The 25157-nt window shown below is 36.6% G+C and overlaps 1 protein-coding gene across 3 annotated transcripts; it reads left to right on the forward strand.

The window, feature by feature from the left end:
* Positions 1-20696: 20696 nt before the first annotated feature.
* Positions 20697-23492, forward strand: LOC121996312. 3 transcript variants are annotated; one of them, XM_042550244.1, is made up of 4 exons: positions 20697-21300; positions 22852-22897; positions 23002-23084; positions 23178-23492. In XM_042550244.1, the coding sequence occupies exons 1-4, from the start codon at positions 21258-21260 to the stop codon at positions 23303-23305; spliced, it is 300 nt and encodes a 99-aa protein (XP_042406178.1). In that variant the 5' UTR covers positions 20697-21257; the 3' UTR covers positions 23306-23492. The 3 variants fall into 3 exon arrangements, 2 of the variants coding, with proteins under 2 accessions (XP_042406178.1, XP_042406177.1); XR_006116030.1 differs by having other exon boundaries at positions 20701-21300; positions 22852-22926; XM_042550243.1 differs by having other exon boundaries at positions 20701-20933; positions 22852-22926.
* The last annotated feature ends 1665 nt before the right edge of the window (positions 23493-25157 follow it).

The following is a 25157-nucleotide window of genomic DNA, read 5'->3' on the forward strand; positions in this document are numbered from 1 at the left end:
AAAGGCAATAAATATGAAAATAAATATCCAAATATTATAGCCTCATCCATCACTGTCCTCCGTATGGCACCAACCCTAGCCGCCGCCAACCGTAGCTAGGTGAGGAGGAGAAAACCTAGCCGCCGGCCCTAGGGTTTATGTCGTCGCGTCTATCTTGCTTCCTTCTTTGCCACGCCTCCGGTTCTCAAGGTAGCACCACGCATAGCAAGCCGCAACAATAAGAAATAAAAAAAATTACATTTATCGATCCTGTATTCCACGAAGGAACGTACTTGTAATCTAGATAGAACAAAAATGTAAAATAAACTAATATAGCTCTGGCTGTATTTAATAATTACAATCATGGACACACAAAATACCCTCGATATGCCCGAGAGTTCAAATCACATACAAATATAATAGGACATAATAGTTGAAACTAGGATACCTGCAACCACAGAGTTAATCTATTTTGCATATCCTACAATTATCCTACCTAAATTATATATGAATAGTGCATAATTTAATCAAAAGCCAAACACTCAGAGGCAGAAACCTCGCTCTGATACCAATTGTTGGCGTTGGGAATTTCGTTCTGTGTAAATCCCCTGTACAAAAATTTGTATGAGCACAGAACCTTTCCTAGCAACCCACATGCTCAATCAGACATGTATTTAATCAATCAAGCAAGTTCTTGATTGATCAAAGCGCACCTTGATCGAAGCACAAGATCATTGGTCTCTTGTGTTGGTGTTCAGGATCCATACGAAGAAAAACAAGCTAATTATGCTATGGAATAAGAATTAGTTGTACCTTTCCTCGTGTGCTAAGACCTCTTGATCTTCTGCTGTATTCCTCTCCTCCTCTTGGACGTCGTGTGGGCGATGATCTACCAAGACAAAACCACCCGACTTCTTCTTCTTGTTTCCAATCTTTCGGCCACCAAGAGATGCTAGAATAGGATGCCTCCTTCTCTTCTTCTTCTCCTCCAAGCAATCGACCACAACGTAAACTCTTCTCCAAAGGGGTGTCGGCGCTAATGAAGAGGAAGGGAAAGATGTTGCCGACCCTAGGGAAAGAAGCAAGGGGAAAATAAGAGAGGAGGGGCACCGACCACAAGAGAATAGAAGAGGATTCTTAGGTTAGTTTTTGGGCACCACCCTCTCTTCTTTTATAATCTTTGCTGACCGCTAAAAAGGAAAGATTTTAACAAAATTCTGTTTTAAATAAAATCTCCCTTTTTTCCTATTGTGGTTGGCCCCTTGCCTGGGCACCAAGCAAGGCTTGGCTGACCCTTATCTTGGGAACTAAGCAAGCCTTGGTCGGCCCTATGCTTGGGTAAGAAGCAAGGCTTGTCAGCCCCTTGCTTGGGTAAGAGCAGGGCTTGGATGGATGTGAGGCTTTATATATATAGAGGCTACAACAGGGTCTGAGAGGAGGAATTGGTTTTGGCCTCCTGATGAACTTGAGCTTCTTGTATTCGACCTGAACACCCAACTCAAGTTTATCAATAATAACTCATACCACTAAAGGGTCATTATTGAACTACCGCACCAATCTCATATTACAATATGGGCTCTTACTTATCATGAGTGTGTTAATCTCCCTATGTTTAAGATATCGTATATCCGTTAATTAAATGAGTTACTGACAACTCATTTAATTAACATCTGACTCCAAGAGTAGCACCACTCAACTTTATTATCATGCCGGACTAAGTCCACCTGCAAGGTTTACATGATAATCCTTATGAGCTCCTCAAGGGGACATCATCAACCTAAATAAATAAGACACAGTTTCCTTTTATAATCAACAACACACCATATAAATGATATTATCTCCCAACTTATCGGGCCTATTTATTTAACGAATAAATCTCACCCATTGATAAGTTAAAGAAATAAATACTAAGTATATGTGTTTGTTATTATATCGGGATTAAGAGTACACACATCCATAATAATAGAGGTTCTGTTCTTTTTATGCAGTCAGTATAAATCAAACAACCTCAAATGGTCCTACTCAATACACACATAGTGTACTAGTGTAATTTTATATCCAAGACAAACTAAAACCAAATTACACTACAACCATTCCAATGGTTTGTCCCTATCCATCTTGGTTGTGAGTTACTATTTATAATTTATAAGGAACCGATAACGTGATCTTTTGTGTGACACCACACACCATGTTATCTATAATATAAATTAAATGGACAACTGCATATATATAAATATAAAATACAAACGTTTGACCAAAGTAATTCTCATTTCAAAATATCTCAAAAACAGATGTTCATACAAAAGCTAGGCTTATAGTATACATCCCAATACTACTATTTCTCAAGCCCTGCACATTAGTACAAATGTGAGATGCACATCCAGTATCTAATACCCATGAAGAAGAAATAGATAGATTGACTTCTATAACATATATACCTAAGGCAGAAGTTTCACTTCTCTTCCTTTTCACTTCCTCTAGGTATAATTTGTAGTTCCTCTTCCAATGTCCGATCTTACCACAGTGGAAGCTGGTTCCTTCCTTAGCTACCCCACCTTTGGGTTTCGGTGCATGAGTCTTGCCCTTGCCTTTGGCTTGGGTCTTACCCTTACCTTTAGGCTTCGACTTGCCTTTGCCCTTTGGCACCATTAAAATGGTACTAGGTTTTGCCTTCTTAAGGTTGAGTTCAATAGTTCTCAACATGCTCAACATCTCAGGCAGTGGTTTGTAAATTTCATTCATGTTATAGTTCATGACAAATTGACCGTAGCTCTCGGGCAATGACTGTAGAATAAGGTCAGTGGCCAATTCTTGGCCTAATGGGAATCCCAACCTTTGTAGATTCTCCACATATCCGATCATTTTGAGCACATAAGGCCCTACGGGACTTCCTTCTTGCATTCTACATTGATATAGAGCCTTGGAGATCTCAAATCTCTCATGCCTTGTTTATCCTTTATATAGTTGTCTAATATGTTCAACCATATCATAAGGATCCATGTTCTCATGTTGCTTCTGAAGCTCAGAGTTCATGGTAGCGAGCATAAGGCATGATACATCTAATGCATCATCTTGATGCTTCTTATAAGCATCCTTATCAGCTCTAGTGGCAGTAGTGGGGGGTGCTTTAGGAATGGGCTGCTCTAGGACGTACAGTTTTCTTTCTTGCTTGAGAACTATTCTCAAGTTCCTGTACTAGTCCAAGAAATTAGCTCTATTGAGCTTGTCCTTATCAAGGACAGATCGCAGAGAAAGTGTATTCGACGTACTAGATAACATGGTGATCCATAATTATAAAATACAGAAATAGGTATCATATTTAAATCTCTTAATTAGGCTTTTCATTAAATGATTCTCCCACTAAATTGTAAAGCTTTGGTAGGAGCAAGTCATGGATGTGGTTTTACCCACACTACTAGCTCCAAATCCAATCACGATAACATTCATGTAGGACAAGATCCATATTATACTGCATCTTGAGTTAGTTTTGGCTAATCATCCAAGACTTAGTATAACTTAGGTAGGTAACATTTACCAATTACATTATATGTAACTCTTGTATCATTGTGTGAACAAGATTATTTGTTCATTTGCCCATCTTATGAAATCCACATGATAACACATCTTGAGTTAGTTTTGGCTAATCACCCAAGACTAGTATAATTGAATTATATCATATGGGATGTGCCTCTAAGTTCTCAATCCAATTAAGGTAACTTAGTTAAGTCACACTCAAAGTCTAATAGTCGGACATCACTATTGTTCCGTACACTCTACCAAGATAAAACGAGTCACCTTGATTTGGCAAACCTGACTACAAATGATCGAGGTAGTAGTGAGTACCGAAATTTGGTAGGCATATTTAAAAGAGACCTAATTATGATTAAACTACACATGTATCGCATAAAATCATAGCATATCATGACATACATCACATATATGTATAAAATAAAACATGACATAGTTGTGGCCCCATTTTCTATGATCCTCTCAAGCCAAGGAGAAGATCGTAATGTCAACCTAGGTCAAAGCATCTTCTCCAAGTGCTTTCTCTGTCGTCGTGTGTTGTTGTCCTCCTCCCTTTTTCACCGTCGTCAAGTAGACTTATTCTTCTCTAACTTATACATTACAAAATCTAATGAAAACTCAAGTTACATTCAAGTGTAGTCTAAATTTTCAATAAGAATGAAAGAGGAGAGGCACGACACGCAGGCCGTATTATGAATTACAACACACACATCCAATCATATTGGGGTTTAAGGCCCATAACCATGCACCATGTCATATAACATTCTCAATCTATTATGACATAAAATTTACTATGATTTAAACAACTAATTATAAGCCGCAACGCCACAATGGTCTCGCTAAAAACCTCTTAGCCGAAATTTGCTCATAATCATGCAAATCATAATAAACATGTCATGCAATTTCTATATCACATATGAAATTCTACTACAACTTAGTATATGCTTTCGCAAGCGGCTCTGATACCACTGTAAGGAACTAAGGCACTAAACACGGAAAAGAGCAACGAAAAAACATCTAGTTTCTATCCAGAAGATCCATACGAAAGGAAACCATATACTAAGTTTCTACATGAAAAAGGAGGTATACCTTTGTTGCATGCCCTTCACAATCCCGACATCAACATTTCTTTAGATGCAAATGTTAGCGCGATCAAGTGGCCGCGCCTCTATGGTATCCACACGAACAAGCCTTGTTTGTCTCACAAACTCACAAAGTGTAGAATGAAACAACCAAAGGTTGTGCTAGCAACCCTTCTTGGAAGTTTTGGCCAAGTGAAGAGAGGAGGAGGAAGAAGAGCAAGAACACCAAAAACTCATCATGAAAATAAATCCAAAAATCTCTTTTTTATAGATTCATGAAATTGCCTTATGCCTTAATATCATGCCTTAATTGACATTAATATTTGTCTTCATCCAATGAATCCAATGCATGAGCAATTCAAATTGTTCATTCTTCATCCAATGCATCCAATGAATGAGTAATTCAAGTTGTACACTCCTCTTTCTTCATTAATATACACTCCTCTTTCTTCATGAATTCAAATTCATGAAATCACTTAATGAGTCCAACTCATTAATCATCAATCCAATTGACTTAATGAGTCTAATTCAAATTGGACTCAATCAAATAGTTGGATCCAATTAAGTCTAACTCAATGAGTCTAATTTGAATTAAATTTAATCCAATGATCTATCATATGAATCTATCTCCATTGACTTGTTCTTTGTGTGTGACTCAATAGGTTCTTGTAAGATTAGTAATGTATCCAAATCAACATTTAGATACATAAGTAATGAGTGACATTTAGCACGTAGAGCTGTCAAACGAACCGACCCGTGGCGGGGAGGGTCAGCCCGTGGTGGGCCAACCATTTGTCGGGGCAAGGTGGACCGACCCGTCAACTTGGCGAGTTGGGAAATCTCCAACTCAACCCAATCAAAGGTGGGTTGCGGGTTTGGCGGGCAAACCCACGGGCCTATAAATTTTTTTAAAAAACTTTCATATTTTCATTAAGCTTCTGCAACTTGATATGCAACCTTTAAAAGAAGAATGAAAATTGCATCTTGAGATAAATTCATAGAAAATGTTGCTTGAAGAAGAGATTGATGGTTTGCAAGAAATAATTAGAAAGATCAAAGTAGCAAAGGGTGAGATTGATGGATTGTGGACTATTCAAGAGTTGATAGTTGTTGACTAGCAGAAGCAAATTTCAATCCTTCAAGCTAAAAAATATTCAGCCAACTATGGCCTCAATCACATGATCAATAAAGTCGATAGCCAACTATAAAAACTTTCATATCTTAAACCATATCGTGTCCTTCTCCACGTCCACGAACATGTGTTTCTCAACCCACAGGCCAACCCGCGCGGGTCGCGGGCCAACCCGCGCGGGTCGCGGGCCAACCCGCGCGGGTCGCGGGCCAACCCGCGCGGGTCGCGGGCCTAGGCGGGTCGGCCAATGGCAGGCTTGGGTTGATAAAATTCCAACCCAACCCGCTTAATTGGCTTAGCGGGGTGGGCCAATCCAACGGGCCCAACCCAAATTGATGGCTCTAGTAGCAAGACATCATTGCTACCCAAGTGACGAGAATATCAAGATCTGACTTAACCTTTCTGTGACTATTATCTTGTATGACTCAATCCTTCTATCCTTGATATCTAGATTGATCAATGAGGCATAGAGCGTGTCATCCTCTTATCAATCTTTATGTTTCTTGATCTCTAGGTAGACCCACTCAATCAAATAAGCTCAATATCACATATTGACTCATTTAAGCATGACCATGTATTCTTGTATCCTACTAATTAAGGGGCCCATAGATATCACTTCCATTATATAGAAGGGATAGATCTCATCTACATTACTCATATCTCTCCGTATAACTTATTGCATACTCAATAATTGACTTTATGGTCCACTTTGTTACGGGTGATGTCTATCGATACCAAAATATACAACTCCTTATGTAGAAAACCGTAGTGACTTCAGGTCTAAGAACTATTCATACTAATAGTCACATGAGAATATTTATGATACTCATATAATGATTCATAAAACATTCTCATAGCGGATTATTCAGTATATATTCTCTAATATATACTCATGTATCAACCTGATATCTCATATCAATGGTTTGTGAGATTAAGTCATCCGTTGACTTACATGCTAGTCTCAACGCATTAATATTTTCCTTGCATATTAATGCTTGACTAGGAATAGTTAAGAGTAGTATTCTATGTATATCTACAATATCTCATTATCAATTCATCCAATTGATATGTTGTATATTAGAACCTCCTACTCTAGGACATTATTTATACCTATTCATTTGTCACTAAATTGAAGTAATTATAATAACCAACTTTGCCTTTATTAATAATGAAATATGATACAAAAGGAGCCCTTTATAATCATCTCATAATTGGTATTAAGGCTAATACTAATAGGTAGTACTTGAGATTTCACGAGGAAGTGATATCTTATGGTTTTGCAATGATCGAGGATAATCATTGTGTCTATTTGATATGTTTTGATGACTCCTTTGTGATCTTGTCATTGTATGTGGATGATATAATGTTGGTTGGGAACAACATAGAGTATCTTATGACTATTAAAATATGGTTGTCATCTAACTTCGACATGAAAGACATGGGTGAAACAAAGTTCATCCTTGGAGTAAAGATCCAAAGGGATCGCTTAAAAAGAATGTTGGCTCTTTCACAAGAGACCTATATTAAGAAAATTCTTGAGCATTTTTGGATGAACGATAACAATCCCATAAATACTCCTATAGACAAGGGTGATGGTCTAAGTCTTGATATGTGCCCTAAAACTCAAGAAGAAGCAAGGGAAATGAGCAAAGTCCCCTATTCCAGTGCAGTAGGAAGTTTAATGTATGCAATATTGTGTACATGACTAGACATATGTTACGAAGTCAGTCTGGTGAGTAGATATCAATCAAATCCTAGAAGGGGTCACTAGAGAGCAGTGAAAAGGATTTTTAGGTATCTTAAGGGAACTGTGAGCCTTTTCTTGTGTTATGGGGGAGATGATTTGCACCTTGTGGGATATTCAGATGCCGACTGGGGTGACAACCTAGATAAGCATAAATCAACATCAGGTTTTGCCCTCTTGCTCAATGGCGGTGCTATTTCATGGAGAAATAGGAAGCAAACTTGTGTAGCCTTTATCTACAATGGAGGCTAAGTTCGTGGCTTGCTTAGTTGTAGTTCATGAGAGTGTTTGGTTCCAAGACTATTGGATGACTTAGGGATTGTGGTAGATAGTGGGAGGCCAGTAATTATCTATTGTGATAATTAGGTAACTATCGCATACACTCGAGACCCTAAGTATCATAATAGGACCAAACACATAGACACCAGATATAATTTTGTGAGAGACATGGTGTCGACCATATTACATATCACATGGCACATCAAATTAATAAAAATTAGGAACTCGACTGAACTAAATAAAAGTGTTGTAATATGGAGTCCCAAGTCGTATTTTTCTCCAAGGATAACTAGTGAGTGTGTGCTAATTCTAGAATTGATTCAAAATTGATTCCTTACATCCACAAGATCAATTAAACTTTTCACCTTCATTCACACTTCAACCGAAATTCATCTACAATCAAAAATAAGATTACAAGTAATCATGTAACTCAAGAACTTATTACACTTCTAGAAACCGAACTAGCATCCTATTCCCAATAACAATCCACCTCACCAATCAATCTCAAACAACAAATCTTCAAGTCTCACTCTCATTCAACAAAGTTTAATAAAGGATAATAATGAAAGGCTCAAGACAAACATTTACATTCAAACTCCATTCACATTCACCATAATTCAAATGCTTAGAATAAAAGTTTCATTGACTCATTAATTGAAACTAACTCTAAATTACATGAACTAAAATAGAGAATTCAAACTAGGAAATAAATTGCAACTATGTTAGTAGCTAAACACTGTTTTGGATGTAGAAATTCAACAAGATCAGAAAGCAAGTGAGAAAATTCAGATTCGGGAATTTCAGAAAACATGAAACAAAGAAGAAATGACAAAGTAATGAAATCAGATCACAAGATCTGAGCATGTATGTGGACAATTTAAACTAATTGCAAGAAAGGCAAAGAAAACAAAAACCCTAGCATTCCACAAACCCAAACCCAGATCAGCACTTCTTCATTCTGTCAGAAAATAGAGCCACCTCTGAGAATGCCCTCGGGTGACCACCGGCAAAGATCTGAACTCCCAACTAATGCAAGCGTACGATCATAGCTGCTAGGAACGCCTCTCGAGCTCACGAACTGACTAGCACCCTTATCGCTCGAGTTCAGAAGATGAATTCTGGAATTCGTGTCACTCGGTCGATTGATCAGATCCACTCAAGTGCAACAGATGAAATGAAGATGGAATGAATTCTGAAGCTACTGGGAACGCCTCTCGAGCTCCAGTTGATTGACGGAAATCACAGATTTAGAGAACGACCATTAATCTGGATCGCGGGAATAAGGAATAGAACTTAAGCTTGTGGACTGGGAACGCCTCTGCCACTCTCTGTAACCTCGGACGATGAACGCCGAAAGATTAGAAATCACTGATGATGAAGAAATTTGCTCCAGATCTAGTTTGTGGAAAGGGAGCAACGGCGCCGCAAGGAAGAAGAAGGAAGAGCAGTGTTTTTGTCGCGGAAATGTCGAGCCTCACTTCTGCACTGTAGCTTCTCGCCATTTAAATCATCCTCACATCTGATCGGACGGTCCAGATTGATTTGATCTCATCTAACGGCTGTGATGTCTTCAGATCTGGATCAAAAGCTTCGGATCTTCATCAACGGATGAGATCTGCTCCTCATTAGGTCGGATAGACCAGATCTGCTTGATTGTAGATGAACGGTTCAAATCGCTCCAAAGCTTGATCGCCTCATTTAGCCCTAGATTGGATCCCAAGTGTGGTCTGATCTGATCGGGCCCATGACCCTTTTGATGCCTACAAAATAATAAACAAATATTAGCATCAAATACCATAAAAATAGGCTAATTTGCAATTAGGTCCAAGATCACATGCAATTTATGAAATGTAGAGTAAACATAAGTTTAAGCTATGAAAAGACCATTAAAAACATACATTATGAATCAAAATAATGTAGCATAATCATGGTTATCAAGACATCATCGAGAAGAGTGAAGTGACCATCAAGTACATTTCTACACATAGCATGATGGATGATCCTTTTACCAAACTCATTACTAGAGACTCATTTTTAGGACACAGAGAGTCATTGGGTTTGTGTATGTATTGACATTTCTCATTTTGTACTAGATTGATGATGTTAAATGTTAATGCTTATTATTTTAATATGGGATTATTATGTATTATTCAGTCACACATAAGTTATTATATTTTAATTAATGTTTTTTTATCATATATTTTATGATGTGGTGAAAAGATATGTGAGGCAGGCCAGGTCATCTCTCTCACACGAGTGACCACCTCTAACTCTGAGTGAGTAGGGATGAGATGGTTTCTAGCTATAAGAGGTTTTGAATGTAGCCCTACTAGAACATATATTGCCCTGATATGTGTTCAGGATGAGGTCATTTACAAAATGATCAATATAGATATACTCACATTCATGTTGCCTATAAGTAGCCAAGTATGAGATCTTAGCTATCACCTGCAATTAGTGATATCATTTCTGAGGTACTCTTTCTAAGATCTCTGGGTAAAGTTTTACGGGTAGACTGAGTCCCAAACCTACATAGTATTAGATAAATCTTATATATGCCCTATTGAGAGATGGGGGAATAATATTATAGCACGTGTTTCATACCACATGTGATAATACCACTAAGGATAATTGGAGTCACTTTATTTGAAACAATTAAATTATTAATCCCTGTATTCCACTGTGTGAGATCCGAGATCCATTGGGTGGGATCTCTTGTGCCTTTATTACTTTCGGCCGATTCTTGAAGCCTCGGATTAGTGTTGCTACTTTAGTTTATTTACCTATGACCCGTAATATAAATTGAGGTATGTGGGGGCAGGTCTAAGAAAGTAGCTGAATTGAAACTGATAGATTCATGTTTGGGAAAAGGAAGACCAATCGATATTACATCATTGAGTAGTATTCACTGACCAGTCTGCTATGTTAATCCAAGTTGGGAATTGAGCATAATAGTGAATACACAATCGAGCAAATTATAGGGGGATCACTTTTGATGAGGAAGGTGGCTTGATGGATGCAAATGCATTGGATCTGGGGTACAACGAGTTCTTTTAGTACTATCAGTGACCTCACGATCATCCTATCAGGTGTATTGAGAGGTCTTTGCTTATAGGTGTATTTGCTAGTCGCACGATGCCCAATCCTGTATGAAGATCCAGTAGGGTGATTTAGTAGATCATATGAGCTATGATCTTGTGACAGTTATAAAATATCCTCGTGTGCAAGTGGGAGATAGATATTATGCCCACTTAGGGACATTTTGGTAATATCACTTGTGAGATCATGGGTGGTTATTCCCATGATCTTATTACTCTATGATTCTCATGTCTCCATGATTCCCGCATAAAAGAGAATGGGAGAAATGGGTAAGGCAAGTAAGTATTATATAAAGAGCACATTGCAAAGAGAAATAAGTGAGAGGCTTTTGACACTTTGTTCTTGAATTGCTGGATTCTGGATCGAGACGTTGTAGATCTATAGTGATAGTTTATTCGTAATTGTCATCTCGACTATGAGTTTAATTCGTGGAGTTTTCATGATTCTCATATCTTCGATAATTATTCATTGAGAAAATTTTAAAAATTTAATCCTATTTATTTTTAAAAAAATTATAAATATTATACTTTCACATTGTGATAAAATAAATCTAACAATACAGATGCCTCATTCTACTCTTCAACAAAGCTACTAGTGCGCTCCAAGTAAGATTATAAGATACCCCACTATGCCAATTGGCACTCTTCGTTGATAAGCATAATGCTTTAATTATTTTTTTAATGCTGATTAATGGCAATGCACTAAAATAACTACTGTAACTTTTCCATAAAAATGAATTCATACATGCCACTGCAATATTACGTTACCAATTATGCAAACAACCATAACACAAAATTGGGTCAACTAAGTAAAAATGAAAATAGATGCTATCAAGTAAAACACTTGCAGAGATATAAGACAACAGAGATGCTAAACAGAATTTATAAATTATCATTGAACAATGTCTACACTCAAGTAAAAATAACCACTGACTTTTTCATATCAATATTATCAAATGTTTGTTGTAATAGACTTGCATTAATCCTTTATAATTTATCTTAATTATATACAACAATAGTAATTGAGGAATCAATATCTAGTGGCATTCTATGAGACCTTCTATTATGGTTAAGTTGCTTGCACCTTTTATATTTATTTTTTACCTTCATAATATGTCAAGACTAGATGCGTGCCTTATTTCTCCTATTGAGCTGCACAACACTGTAGGGAGGTAGAACTAGAATGTTGTATAAATCACTAGGCCAAAATTACTTATGTTAACATGGGTAAATGCAATCCATGTAAGTGGCCTTTCAATTTTGCGATACAAATGTATGATGACCGTAATAACATATGAGCATGGAAGTCTTGAAATTTGAAACTCACCGCAGGTGTAACTGTCTTTCCAAATCAATAATGTAGGAAGAAGTTGATGTCTATACTTTCATTTTAGTATGGGAGTATGAAAAGACCACATATAGTCTAGTTCTTTGTCTCCTTAAATCAAATTCGTTCATGGCATAAGGTGTTAGAACACCATAAAATTTTGAAGCTTCTTCCTTATGGTTAAAGAACCATTAAACAACCTTTCTTCTAACATTATCAATTAAACTATTAATGGAAATTTCACGTGTATCCTTAAACAAAACATTTAAACTCTATGAATAATTAATAGTTAGGATTGTGTACCTTTCTCCTATACTATGTGAAAATGGGCAATAGACTTCGCCACTGTTTACTTCGACAATCAACAATTGTGAAGTAATATATGATAATAAACTTCGATATTAAATTTGATGCAGTAAATATAATTTTATACTTCATAGGTTTAAAAATGTGGACCCACTTCTAATTTTATCTTACTTTTTACTTCATAATATATATTTAGAGAAGTAATAAGTTATAAAATAAATTTTATATGGATAATTGATGAAGTAATAAATTAAATAGATTAATGTTGGTGTTATAGTTGGCTAAAAGTTGAATTGGTTTATTATAAGGATTTTTCACCGAATTGGTTTATTATAAGGATTTTTCACCGAACCCTAAACCTTAATCTGCCCTTTTCTTCTTGCGTTTTCTCCTCATCGCTTTCTCCCCGACGCGCGACGGCCACTCGTCGCAGTTTCTCCCTGACGCGCGACAACCACTCGACACTAGCCTTCTCCTTCGCGCCCCTCCTCCCGACGGCTACCTCCTCCTTCGATGTTTCAATCCGACGCGAACAACAGGTTCTCCTTCTGCATTTTCTCCCTGATGCCGAGAGTCACCCGACACTAGGTTTCTTCCTTCTCGACCCCTTCTTTCCTATGTTGTACCATTAATGTTCTTCCTATAGATATCTCTTCTTTTTAATTTGTTTGTTTGTTAAAAAAATAATGATTCACCCAATCGCAACTCCTATCTTCTTCAACCTTGTCATTCTGCTCTTGGTCTCGATTAACCTTAGAATGAATGAATTTGAGTAGGCAAGTCTTTGTCACTGGCCTTGCAATCAATCACTCACAACTTGTCTTGATTAATTATTTACCGTGCTATTATTTTCAATTTTCCACTGCCTAGACCAAGTGCCACAAAACCGTCATCATACTCTACCATTCAATATGATTAATACTGACATGTTTTGACCATCTGATTCTAGTATTAATCTTAATTTTGACAATTATGATCCCAACTATTTGACAATTTTGGGATGAATTGTGTCATTTGTATTGTTCAATTCTAGAAAAATTTTGAATTGGTCAATTCTGTCTTTTATTTTTTGATCTGTCAATTTGTAATGCTTGAGTGATTGTTAATTCAACCTTTAGAATGACACAAAACATAAGAACAAAGCTCTTTTTCAACTACACTTGCTTTTTCACTCTTGTATTTATGGTTTATTAGATAAAAATGGATTTAACCATCCCTTTTTTAAGACAAAAATTGTATCAATCTTTATGATAATTGACCAGCAACTTGAATCAATTCAGTCTTGTATTTATGGTAATTGACCAACCTTTAAAAATGGACTTCCACTATGATAACTACACTTGGTTTATGGTAATTGACCAGCAACTTGTATTTATGGTTTATTAGATAAAATAAGAATTGTAGATTCCTCTCCATTTGATTGAAATACAAGAAATGAAGGCCTATTATTTCTCACTTTCTATTAATATAAGAGTTGAAATCTTAATTATAAGAACCCATTTTTTGGGAAAACATAAATTAGCCTTATATATCGGGATAAAAATTCTCTTTTTTGGTAATTAGTTTCAGACAACCTCTATGTAAGATATAGGAGTTTTGGTCACTTCTACTCTGTATAACTTGAAGCAACACTTAGCACTCTTGACTTGCCATTCGATTGGACAACCTTCGCTGGCTAAAAGCTTCATTACAAATCATTATATGATTATTCTAACACTTGTACAATTTATGAATTGAGTATCATGATTGTTTATCCATTAGAGAAATGTTATGCAATGTAGGTTGACCATTTTATAGCTCTCTCTACAATGCAATTATGTATTTACAAACCTATATTATTATTTACAATGCAATTATGAAACTATTGATCACTCTTTTGTTAACCAACACATATTATAAACAACTTAATACCATTAGAGATTAGTATGTTAATTTTAATAAATTTTTCTTCATACCACACACCAACCTCTTTGGTCTGTCTCTTCTTACTTGTATTAGATTTCACAAATTGAAGTTCCAATGATTTTATATTTTGAGTTGCATGTAGTATTTTTTAACTTTTATTTATTTACTTTAATATCTTCATATTTTAACTTTGGTCTGCCTTCTTTAATTCATTCTTATCATATTAGTTGTATAATTATCTAGCTTATATGTCCAAAAGATCAAGCATGTTATGCCATTGTGCAGAAACAGGATTACCATAACCCAAAAAGATGTTACGCAAGCAATCAGGAACTATGCAAGACTCATTCATAAGGTCTCTTATGGAGTCCAACATTTCTTTGAAATTATTTTCTTTAGGCTTCCTCCGCATCAAAAAGGTAAATGCTCCATATACATCTTCTGCACCTTTTTCAGCAATATCCGTAACATCCATGTGATACTGTGCTGTGTCCAGAGCAATTGTCACTGCACAAAGATCACCCTTAGGTGGCTTCATAAGAACACCTTCTTCATCATGGATTTTAGTTATTTCACATCCACGTACATATTGAAGGTCAAACCTCTGTGGGACAGATGACTTGGCGGCTTCCTCTGGACTAAGAGGTTCAAAAGAGGCCTAATTGACAATAAAAACTAAACATCATGTTCTTTAAGAGAATCCCATTCTGATCTGATATGTGCTCTATAACTTGCAATGCTACAAGTCACTTCAGCAGTAACAGAAGCTGGTTTGACTTCCCAAATGTTAGGTTGTTTAACTTCTGTGATTTTGAACTGCTTGATTAGAACAACCATTCTTGACCAGCCACCAAATGCAGTTATTCATACAAGTGTTTATGAATGTATACAAGTGTCTATGAATGTATCTTCTATGTAGGTTATTCATAAAAAGCAAAAAGAACGAACGATGCATTATAAATATCATCACAGACTGTCTCGCAAGGGTTACGTCGGCTTAGAGGATGAATTGGTAAGCTTTGAAGCATTGTATTTGTCATTTTCAAGCAAATATTTAATATTATGTAACTAATCATTTTTGGAATTATAGAGGGAGAAAAAATTAATTGCTGAAAATGAGGAAATTGATAGATCGATACTTTGGTGTAAAGCCCGCGAGGACAAATCTGGCAACATAACAAATATGGAGATAGCAGAAGTCGCTGAAAAAATTGTAAATATTTTTTTAATCTAATTTTCATATTGTCTTGCTAAATAATATTGGAATTTTTGGATTGATTTGTTACAATCTCATATTGTATGATGATTTGTTGGAAAAGAAAGTCAAAGGAGAGTTCAAATCTTTTGGGATAAATGATGTGTTAACCACTGTTTATATTTTCATTTGTACAGGTACCATTGAATCTTGACTATAATTAATGAAGATAAGAATATGATATATTTATTAGACTCTTTGAGTAACAGGAACCGAGACTAAGCTTGACAAAATATTGTGACCAAGTAAGTAGTAGATTATACTGATTTTGAATGCATTCAATTCATTATAGGTTGTAAAAATAATTTTCTATTGTTTACAATGTAGTGGGGGTCAAGATATACAATGCATCAAGGGATATTTCAAAAGGACCAGGTTTTAAACAATTGACAGTATGTATTGTGACTATGTATTTAGACAACAATTCATAATTTTTATTATTTAGATTGTGACTTCTTGTATGACATTTTCAATTTCATTAGGGTAATCTTAAACAAAAGGGTGGTGTTGAATGTGGATATTGTGTGATGCGGTACATGAAAGAGATAGTCTTGGATGAAGATCCACAATTGGAGAGAAAGGTGAATTTCTTTTTTATGAAATATTTTTTTTATAAAATATTGAGTTATTTTTTATTGATCTTCAAATTTCTATTAATGTTTCAGTTTGCAGCATCAAAAAATAAACAGTATTACAATCAATCTCAGTATGATGAAGTCAGAAGTGAATGGAGTGAATTCGTCTACTTCTATGTGGGTGCCTAAGTGTAGGCTATGATATAAAGTTTAGACATGTATTTAGAGATTTATGGATACAAAAGTTTTAGGGTTATGGTTAAACATGTCTTTTATGAATACATTTTTGGATTGTATTTGATACATATTTGTGATATATTTATTTAATTTTGGTGGTAAAAAATATTGTGTTGTAATAAAATATTATAATATAAATTTTTGTCAATTAAAATTGTATTGCAGTAAAATATGCTACATTTGGGAAGTAGTTTGTATCAATTACTTCGCTACATTTGAATTTTTTTGTTGTAGTGAAATATACTCTATTACTTCTATACTACGATGAATTAATACAATAATAAATACTTCGACTAAGTTAAATTATACGAAAGTAAAATAAAACATTTACTGCACCAAAATTCAAAAACTGTGAAGTCGTATATATATTTTACTTCGTTAAATAACGTAACTTATGAAGTAATATATCATCAATTACTTCGGTATTTTTACTGGTCTTGATGAAGTAATACAGTTTTTTTACTTCGAAAATGGTTCGATTTTGAACCGGTTTTGAACCGGTGATAGACTTCGGTAATGTGTGCTGCAGTAAAAAATTTACCCTTTTACTTCACGTGCGTCTACTTCGGTAATTAACTACCTATTACTTCGGATAATATCCGAAGTCTATTGTCGATTTTCACATAGTAAAGTATACATTAGCACATCTTTTACGATCTATGTTCTATAGCTACTCATAAGATTTTGGATGCCTTTCAAGCATGGATTGTATTACTCGGTCATAAATGGCTATTGTATTAGTTGTTGCTGCCCAAAAGAAACCTAAGGTAGGCCTACCCTAGGTATCTATTATCATGTTAATGTTAGTGCAATTAGCCTCGATGTTTGCTAATATACCTATGTATTATCAGGTTTGACCAAGGGTTATCTAAATAGGATATTTGAAAGTAAGAAGTCTAGTTAGGTCAAGCTTAATGAGATAACTAGCAAAGAGAATCTAGTCAAGACAAGATTGAACCAATAACTAACAAGGGTGAAAAGTCTATCAAGTGATTGATGTTGGAACCCTGTGGTAGTTTGATGTAATCAACCAAGTCAGGTTAGGTTCTGTTAGTATTTGATCTCTGTGTCTAAGTGTGCAGGAGCTTAGGAGCATAGGAAGTCGAGCGGAAGATGCAGCTAGCGAGAAGAATGGCACGGGAAGAGAGTTGACAGGCTTGGTGCATCCGAGGGACGAGGTGCTGCGGAAGAGTACACCGGCGAACAGGAAGGATGCGCACGGCGGTCCGAGAGATGAGAAGCCAGGGAGGAAGTCTGCTCGAGGATAAGGCCGAAAAATGGGTTCGGATGAACCCTATTTCGGTTGACCGAAATCACCCAAGTGATTGGAGCAATAAGAGAGCCAAAAGGGAGCTGCGGAGCTGCTGGAGGTGCCCTCAAAGGAGTTAAAGACGCCTCCGCACCTTTCAGTTGGAAGGCACCTTCAACAGGGTTGAAGGTGTTAGATATATATGAATGGAGAAGAGGTGGAAGTAGAAAGAAGCTCCTTTGTGAATAGACCTTTAGTCCCACATTGGGAGCTTCAAGGAAAATTGGTTGGTTTATATTGATTCACATGCTTTGATGATGTGAACAAATGCATGGGGAGAGGTGATAATGAGCATTTTTATATATTATTTTGGCTCTTATACTTAATATTTTTATCATCTCGTATACTTAAATCTTATTTTATATCACATTTTACGAGTTGATATTTATTTAGAGTCTTGATATAATTCTTCCTATATTTTCTGGCATTTTTTCTAAAAATGTGCATTTTATTTGTAGGGAAGTAATTTGGAAGATCTAAACCATCCATAGAGATCATCATTATCCAAAAAAAAGAGTCCACTTTGGATCCAAGAAGAGAGAAGCCCAAATCAATCTTAAGCCCAATTTGACCCTCTAATGGATCCATATATTCTAATGGATTTGGATCTTCTTCCACAACTCGAAACCTGGATCCACTCAAGGTTTATCTCATCCTCAAATCTGGTCCATTGATTCGAATTGAAGAGCATCCAAGGGTTGAGGAAAAATCCCTAATTTTGGACCCCTATTCCTTTCTTCTTTGCACGCGGACGTGAAAAAGAAGTGAGGCTACTTCTCCCACGCACCGACACAAGCCAACTTCACGCCCTCAACCTCACGGCTGGCGGTTCACCCTCACCTCACGACCGCCGGCCGACCATCCCTATCTACTCTTCTTCTTTTTCTCAATTCCAATCAACCTCCTCTGCTTCTTGATTCCAGCAGTGACAACAACAAATTCCAAGCGGTAAGCTTCGGCTCCGATCATCCACCTCACCGGGGGGGGTTCTCCGGTGAGATTCTTCACCTTCCGGCATTCTTCGCTCACTTCTTCCTATTGGGGTTCAGGTAGAAGAGGAAGAGGAGTGATGACGGTTCATTCTAACACAGCGCCTTCTCACAGCCGGTTTCTTAGTTATTGTTCATCAGTTCCGAGGGTTTTGGAGCTGGACGTTTCGTGTGATAGTAGGGAGGGTTAGAAGAGAAGAAGTTTGCACCCACTTCCTTCATCTGGACCAGATCTGGGCAAACTGAGCTCCATCTTCTATAGATCTGATCTTCTTCAAGCTTCGGTGCCCATCCTCTTCATTTCGGCGAGTCTGAGCAGCACTTCTTCTTCATCAAATTGACAGTTTTGGATTGTTGCATTTCTTCACTTGATTCGTATCAATATGTTGATTTGTGTGGTTGATTGTTTGATGCTTGTACTAAGTAGTTCTCTCATGTTTTAGTGCACGTACTCATGTCATTTTGATTCATGCTCATAAGGTGTTCGACAAAATACTTCTTCCAATAGTTAGGTTTAAATTCATGCACTTTATTTTACTTAATGTTTGCTTGTCTTGTCTCTTTCAATTGCTATAAGTTCTGTTATTCGTTTGGATGAAATTAGGATTAGATTTCTTTAATGTTCTAGATTTCATACAATGCTTACTTTATGTTGTCTTTAATTTCCTTGCAATCATAGTTTAAGTTAGACTAGATTTTTTTGGCGTCATTGCCAGGGAACTTGTGGTGGTGTTTGATAATTTTAGGATTGCTTTCTTATTTTTCTACAAAATTTTGTTAAAAAAAATTGTCAAATGCTTTAATGTTCATAGATTCATGTGTTTGATATCATATAGTACTCCTGTGTCTTCTAATCTTGTTTGTTAGTGTTTCAGTGTAAGACCAGGACAATTCTTTCAGTTCAACATGCATCTTTATTCTCAATAATTTGGAGGTTTCAATGAATATCACAATTTGGATACTGGCAAGTGAGGCACATATGTACTAATTGTGGCAGTCCATCATATCTAGTTGCTATATGTCATCTCATTCAAAAGACTGCTAGATTTCTTATGAAACCCCAATATCTCCAACATTAATATCCACAGGCATATGATCCAGCTCCTAGTACCTATAGTCATGACTGGGGCAATTATTTGACTCAGTACTTTCAACCCCAAATTCCAGAGCAGCATGGATACTTTCAATCCCAATGCTATCAACCCCAACAAATTCTTGAGCAGTATGGGAATGAGCAACAACAATTGGATCAATCTTTTCCATCGTATTAGAGGTCACATGGATTTAATGATGATTATATGTCTACCTATTCACATCCATTCAATCAGACCGAACCAGCTCCTTGGGGGACATTTCAAGAGAGCACTGAAGAAGTTCATGCCACTAATCAATCAATATTTCAAGATTTGAAGGATGTAATGTAGCAGATGTAGCAACAACAAGAGGCATATATCCAGTCTCAACAAAGAAATGAAGCATCACTACAAAATTGCCAGATGTATCTAGATCAAATTGCAGCATCCATCAGCCAACGACAAGCCCAATTATCTAGTGAGGAGATGGATTCTAGAGAATGTCACAGCCCTGACCCTGATTCTACTCCTATACAAGACTCCTCTATCCTTTTGTGTGATGATGTTGCAATTGTAGATTCACTACAAGAAAAATTAGATTTTACAACACTTAAAAGACAACGTTTTTTTTAAAAAGCATTGTCTTTTTTTTAACAATGCTTTTAGTGAAAAGCGTTGTCTATCTATTTATTTTCTAACTAATAGACAACGTTTTTTTAAAAATCGTTGTCTATTAGTAATTTTTGTGGATCAAAGACAATATTTTTAAAAAAGCGTTGTCTATTAACAATTTTATTAGTCTTTAAACCACCAATTGATATTTGACTAAAACTTTTAACTTACCCAATTATTTTTCCGCCACACATCCTCCCACATGCAACAAAGCCTCATGCTGAAAAACAAAAAACCCTCACTCGCCGAAACCTAAATTAGCAATCTGACCTCCTAACTCGTGATCTCCTTTCACGCGAACTCCCTTCGCCGAAACCACTGACCCTAAGCTCCGTCTCCGTCTTCGTCAACTTCTTGATCCCAGCACAAGCGCAGGAGGAGGAAAACCAATGTTTCCGCCCCCTTCCTCATTCGTCTCCATCCTTGCTCATCTTTGGGTACAAGTAAGTGATTGAGCGCAAAGTTGCCTCCTTGGTAGGTTTCAGGATTGGCTCCCCCTTTGGCTGTGCAAGATTTTTTTTAGGGCAAGAGGGAGGTGCACATGAGAGTAGAAGATCATGGAGTTCTGGACGGAGTTCTTGGTGAATAGTGGGGCGGGCATCAACGGCATGGTCAGGGTCACCTTCAGCTATCCACTCGACACGCTCCGTATCCGCCTGCAATAGCCACCGCCAACTCTCGCTTCCTCAAATTCCTTCGCCCTTGCCCAATGATCCATCTTGGGCATCGACCTCCTTTGTAGAATCGTCGCTCAGGAGGGCCTCACCATGCTTTACCGTGGTATGGTCGCGATGCTCACCTCCGTTTCAGGTACCCATCCTCCCCTTTCTCTGATTAGCTTCAAGGAACTAGATCGAATGAAGTTTAGATCCAAGTAAGCAGTCCCTTCTCTTAGCTTCAAATCATTGAAAGCTAAGAGTTGAGTTGGTTCAAATGGATTGGCATTGGCATTGCTATCGACAGCAACATAATTGATACATTTTGATCAGACATTGTAGGAGTTAAAGGAGTGTGGGTGGTGATGGGTTTGACAAGGTAATGCTCAAAAGGCTAATTATGTCTTGTTCTTTGGTTGAAGTGTTAACTGAAGTTGGAGGATCAGGAAGTGTTGGAGCATTACTGGCTGAAGGAGGTGATGATGCCTCCATGCTTCCTGCTATGGAGGAAGCTGTAACATCAGTTCCATTTCGAGAGCCCAAATGATCACTGGTTGCAACGGAGCTGCTTCTAGAATTTGGTGGATTGACTTTGGAGTTCCTACACAAGCACAGACATGTTTTTAACCAGTCTTTTTTCTTTCTTTCAAAATATGGTAGATTAGCTACCTAAAACTAACATGCGAGCTGACTGAGCATAATCATCGTCTTCATCTTCCTCTTCCTCATCATACTGACTAGAAGATTGAGGCACAATTGGAGTTCTTGGAAGGGATTCAGAGACTTCAGGTTTTGTAGGTTGAGGTGCCACAGGGTCCCTTTCGATCAACTCAGATGCACCAGCTTGCAGAGGTGAACCTGAAGCAATAGCATCGTGCTTTGCAAGTCATCATTCAATTCAAGGCCTTGACCTAACAACTCCTCATCCCTGTGAACATGGCCGAGTACAATTTAGATAGTTTGGGCATAAAATTCTGCTAGAAGACGAAATGAGCCAAAGGAAGTCAACATATGAAAAAGGAAAAAAGGATCAAGTTCCACAATTGTCAGAAGATGATATGAGAAGTGCGAGGTTTGTTAAGTCATTGCAAATGATGAGGATTAACAATGTCAAGAAGTTACAGAATAAGGAACAATGATCAAAGTTGTCCAGAGAAGCTAAGAATTGCAAATGATGAGGATTAACAATGTCAAGAAGTTACAGAATAAGGAACAATGATCAAAGTTGTCCAGAGAAGCTAAGAGAATAGTTTATTTGGATTTTTTTTATGTGGTCCATGAGAGTTTGTGTTTGCCAAAAGGATGGGATTTTTTTTAACTCTGCTATTTACTTCTAACCCAAGGATTTTCCATGTGTGTGAAACTGTCTTAAAGGTTTACAATTTATTTACAGATTATGGGAATTAAGAGGAAGATGTTTGCTAAGAAGCACTAAGTCGAGAAGGCTTTGCTGAAGAAGACATAAGCTTCCTATACATCTCTCTAGTTTCTGAGTTCTTACTGATGTATCCATGTTGTTGTTATTGTCTTTCCAATTTATAATCAGTTCATAATCGTGTGGTGCGGTCGAAATAATAGGCCAGTTTTAGTGGTTAGAGACAATGAAGTTTTTTGTTTTGAGCTTAGTTTCTTGAAACAAATTCATAGTTGTATTTAATGCTCAACTGTATAAAATTGTAAGCAATAGAACTAATTCTTTTTTCAGGCCAAAACAACAAAGAAGATTGTGTTGACACTTCAATGCCAGAGCTGTAAGCATTATTCACGTCATCCAATAAAAGTTTGTACTGATATTCTACCTCTCTGTCCTTTGTAATTTTTCCACCTATAGCTAATATCTATTTTGTTCTCTTAGAGATGCAAGCACTTTGAGATTGGAGGAGACAAAAAGGGCAAGGGAACTTCTCTCTTCTTGTTTGTTTTTTTCCCAAATTTTAGGTGATGTTATGTTCTTATTTTCATTGAATATGATAGTCATTGATGTTATGAGAACTTGATTTATTTCATTTATCTACATTTCTGTGATTACAGGAGCAGCAACTACATGCTATGTGGCACTGCATCCGAACCTCAGGAGTGTGACTGGAAAGTACTTCGACGAAGAACTATCAAGAAGGCTTTGGGATTTAAGCAAGAAGATGGTTAAAGCCAATGAGTAAAGAACATTCAAGTTAAGAGGATAAGTAGCATCTATCAAGATCCTTTAAGTTCATGTAATAAGATGTAGTTGATAGGATTAGTTTTGAGTATCTTCTAATTAAAATTTCTTTGTATGCGAGTAATTATGTTTGTTATAGAAGTGTAAGGATGATAATTTATATATTTATCTCAGTTGTTATTTTATAATATGTTGTTGATTGAAGTAGATTAGTTTTCATTTATCTTTTATTTGTGATAATAGTTTAAAACTTCTTGTATTTTGCTTAAAAAAATAACACTTTTTTATGCATTGTGAAACTGTTGTCTTTGCTAAAAAAGACAACGCTTTTTATGTGATGTCTTTAAAAAAGACAACGCTTTTTTAAGTGTTGTCTTTAACAAAGACAACGCTTTTTATGCGTTGTCTTTGCAAAAAATGACAACGCTTTTAAAGCGTTGCAAAAGCGTTATCTTTGCTACAAACGACAATGCTTTTAAAGTGTTGTCTTTGAGTAGACTTTTAACAACAGTGCTTTTAACAACGCTTTTTCAACCACATAGTCAATGCTTTTAAAGTGTTGTCTATTAGCTTTTTTCTTGTAGTGATTATTTTAATTTTGATAATATTGTTGTTGTAGATATTGTTGATGCAGGTGTTGTTGGTGATGTTGAGGAGCTAGCTGAGCCTGATTATACATCTATCGCTAAGGAAAGTGTAGGGACTTGTATGGTGGAAGCAATGTCCCAAGAATCACCTAGTTTTGTTGCACGACCACCTGATGATAAGAGTGTAGGGAGTTGTGTTGTGGAGGTAGAGCCCCAAGAATCACTTATTTTTAAGCCAGAACCAGAGTCTGAGCTATTACTTGATGAAGAGGAAGTCACATCCATTATTCTAGAACCTCTAGGTACATTTCAGTACAACAAGGTTAGTATTTCTTGTGATCTTTTAGAGAATTCCATAGAGGTTCCTAATATTGATTTTATTAGATGTGACTCATATTTGGATTTATGCTTGTCTAAGTTTGATATTGTTTCATCTCTTCCTTACCCCACATGCATGTGGAAGGTGCGTTCTATCCTTGGCCTTGCAGGTTTTTACAGGCCCTTGGAGTGGATGCTTAGTTGAACCGCCTTCAACCTCCGGGAAGAACTTTCAAAAAGAATAGGGTGAAGGGAGCGGTCTTTACTTCAAATGCAAACATTCCACTCCCAACTTAGATTTTGCACCTTAACCGTTTGCAACCACCGAGAAGGATCATTCCACTACATGCATGGATTCTACTTCTGAACCATCTTCAGCCGCCAGGAATAAAGGGGAGTTCGTTCCTTTCCTTTCCTTTTCTTGCTTTCCTTTATCTTTATACTTGCATGTTTGTTTGTTTCTATACTTTGCTTCCATACTTGGCTTTCATACTTTGCTTTCTTGTTTTCCATTTTGTTTGGTCTTGTTTATACCTTGCTTGATTTTGAGTCATATCTCCCAACATATCCCTTTATAATACTTTGAGAATCGTAAAAGACAGTTAAGTTTGATTATCAAGTTTTGGTTTCCTTGGTATGGTTGGGTGCATTAATTACATTTCGTCATTTGTTGTGGTGATGGACTTTATCTTGTTAGATTATGCATGATATTTGGTTATTCACCTAGTGAGGTTGTTCCCATGCTTATTCTTAATCCTCTTGTGTGTGATAGCAGTTGTGATACTTGACACTCTAGAACTTGCTTTGATTCTTTTTAAAATTATGGTAACATAAGCTTGCATGAATATGATAGAGGCAAATTTTCTTATTAATCTTTTAGTTGTTCCTATATTTTGTTGTTCTTACCAGTAAGCATTTCACCTATTGCTTTCATGTTTCATTGTACTT

This window comes from Zingiber officinale, chromosome 6A (assembly GCF_018446385.1).
Source record: "Zingiber officinale cultivar Zhangliang chromosome 6A, Zo_v1.1, whole genome shotgun sequence".
In the NCBI taxonomy this organism is placed as follows: domain Eukaryota; kingdom Viridiplantae; phylum Streptophyta; class Magnoliopsida; order Zingiberales; family Zingiberaceae; genus Zingiber; species Zingiber officinale.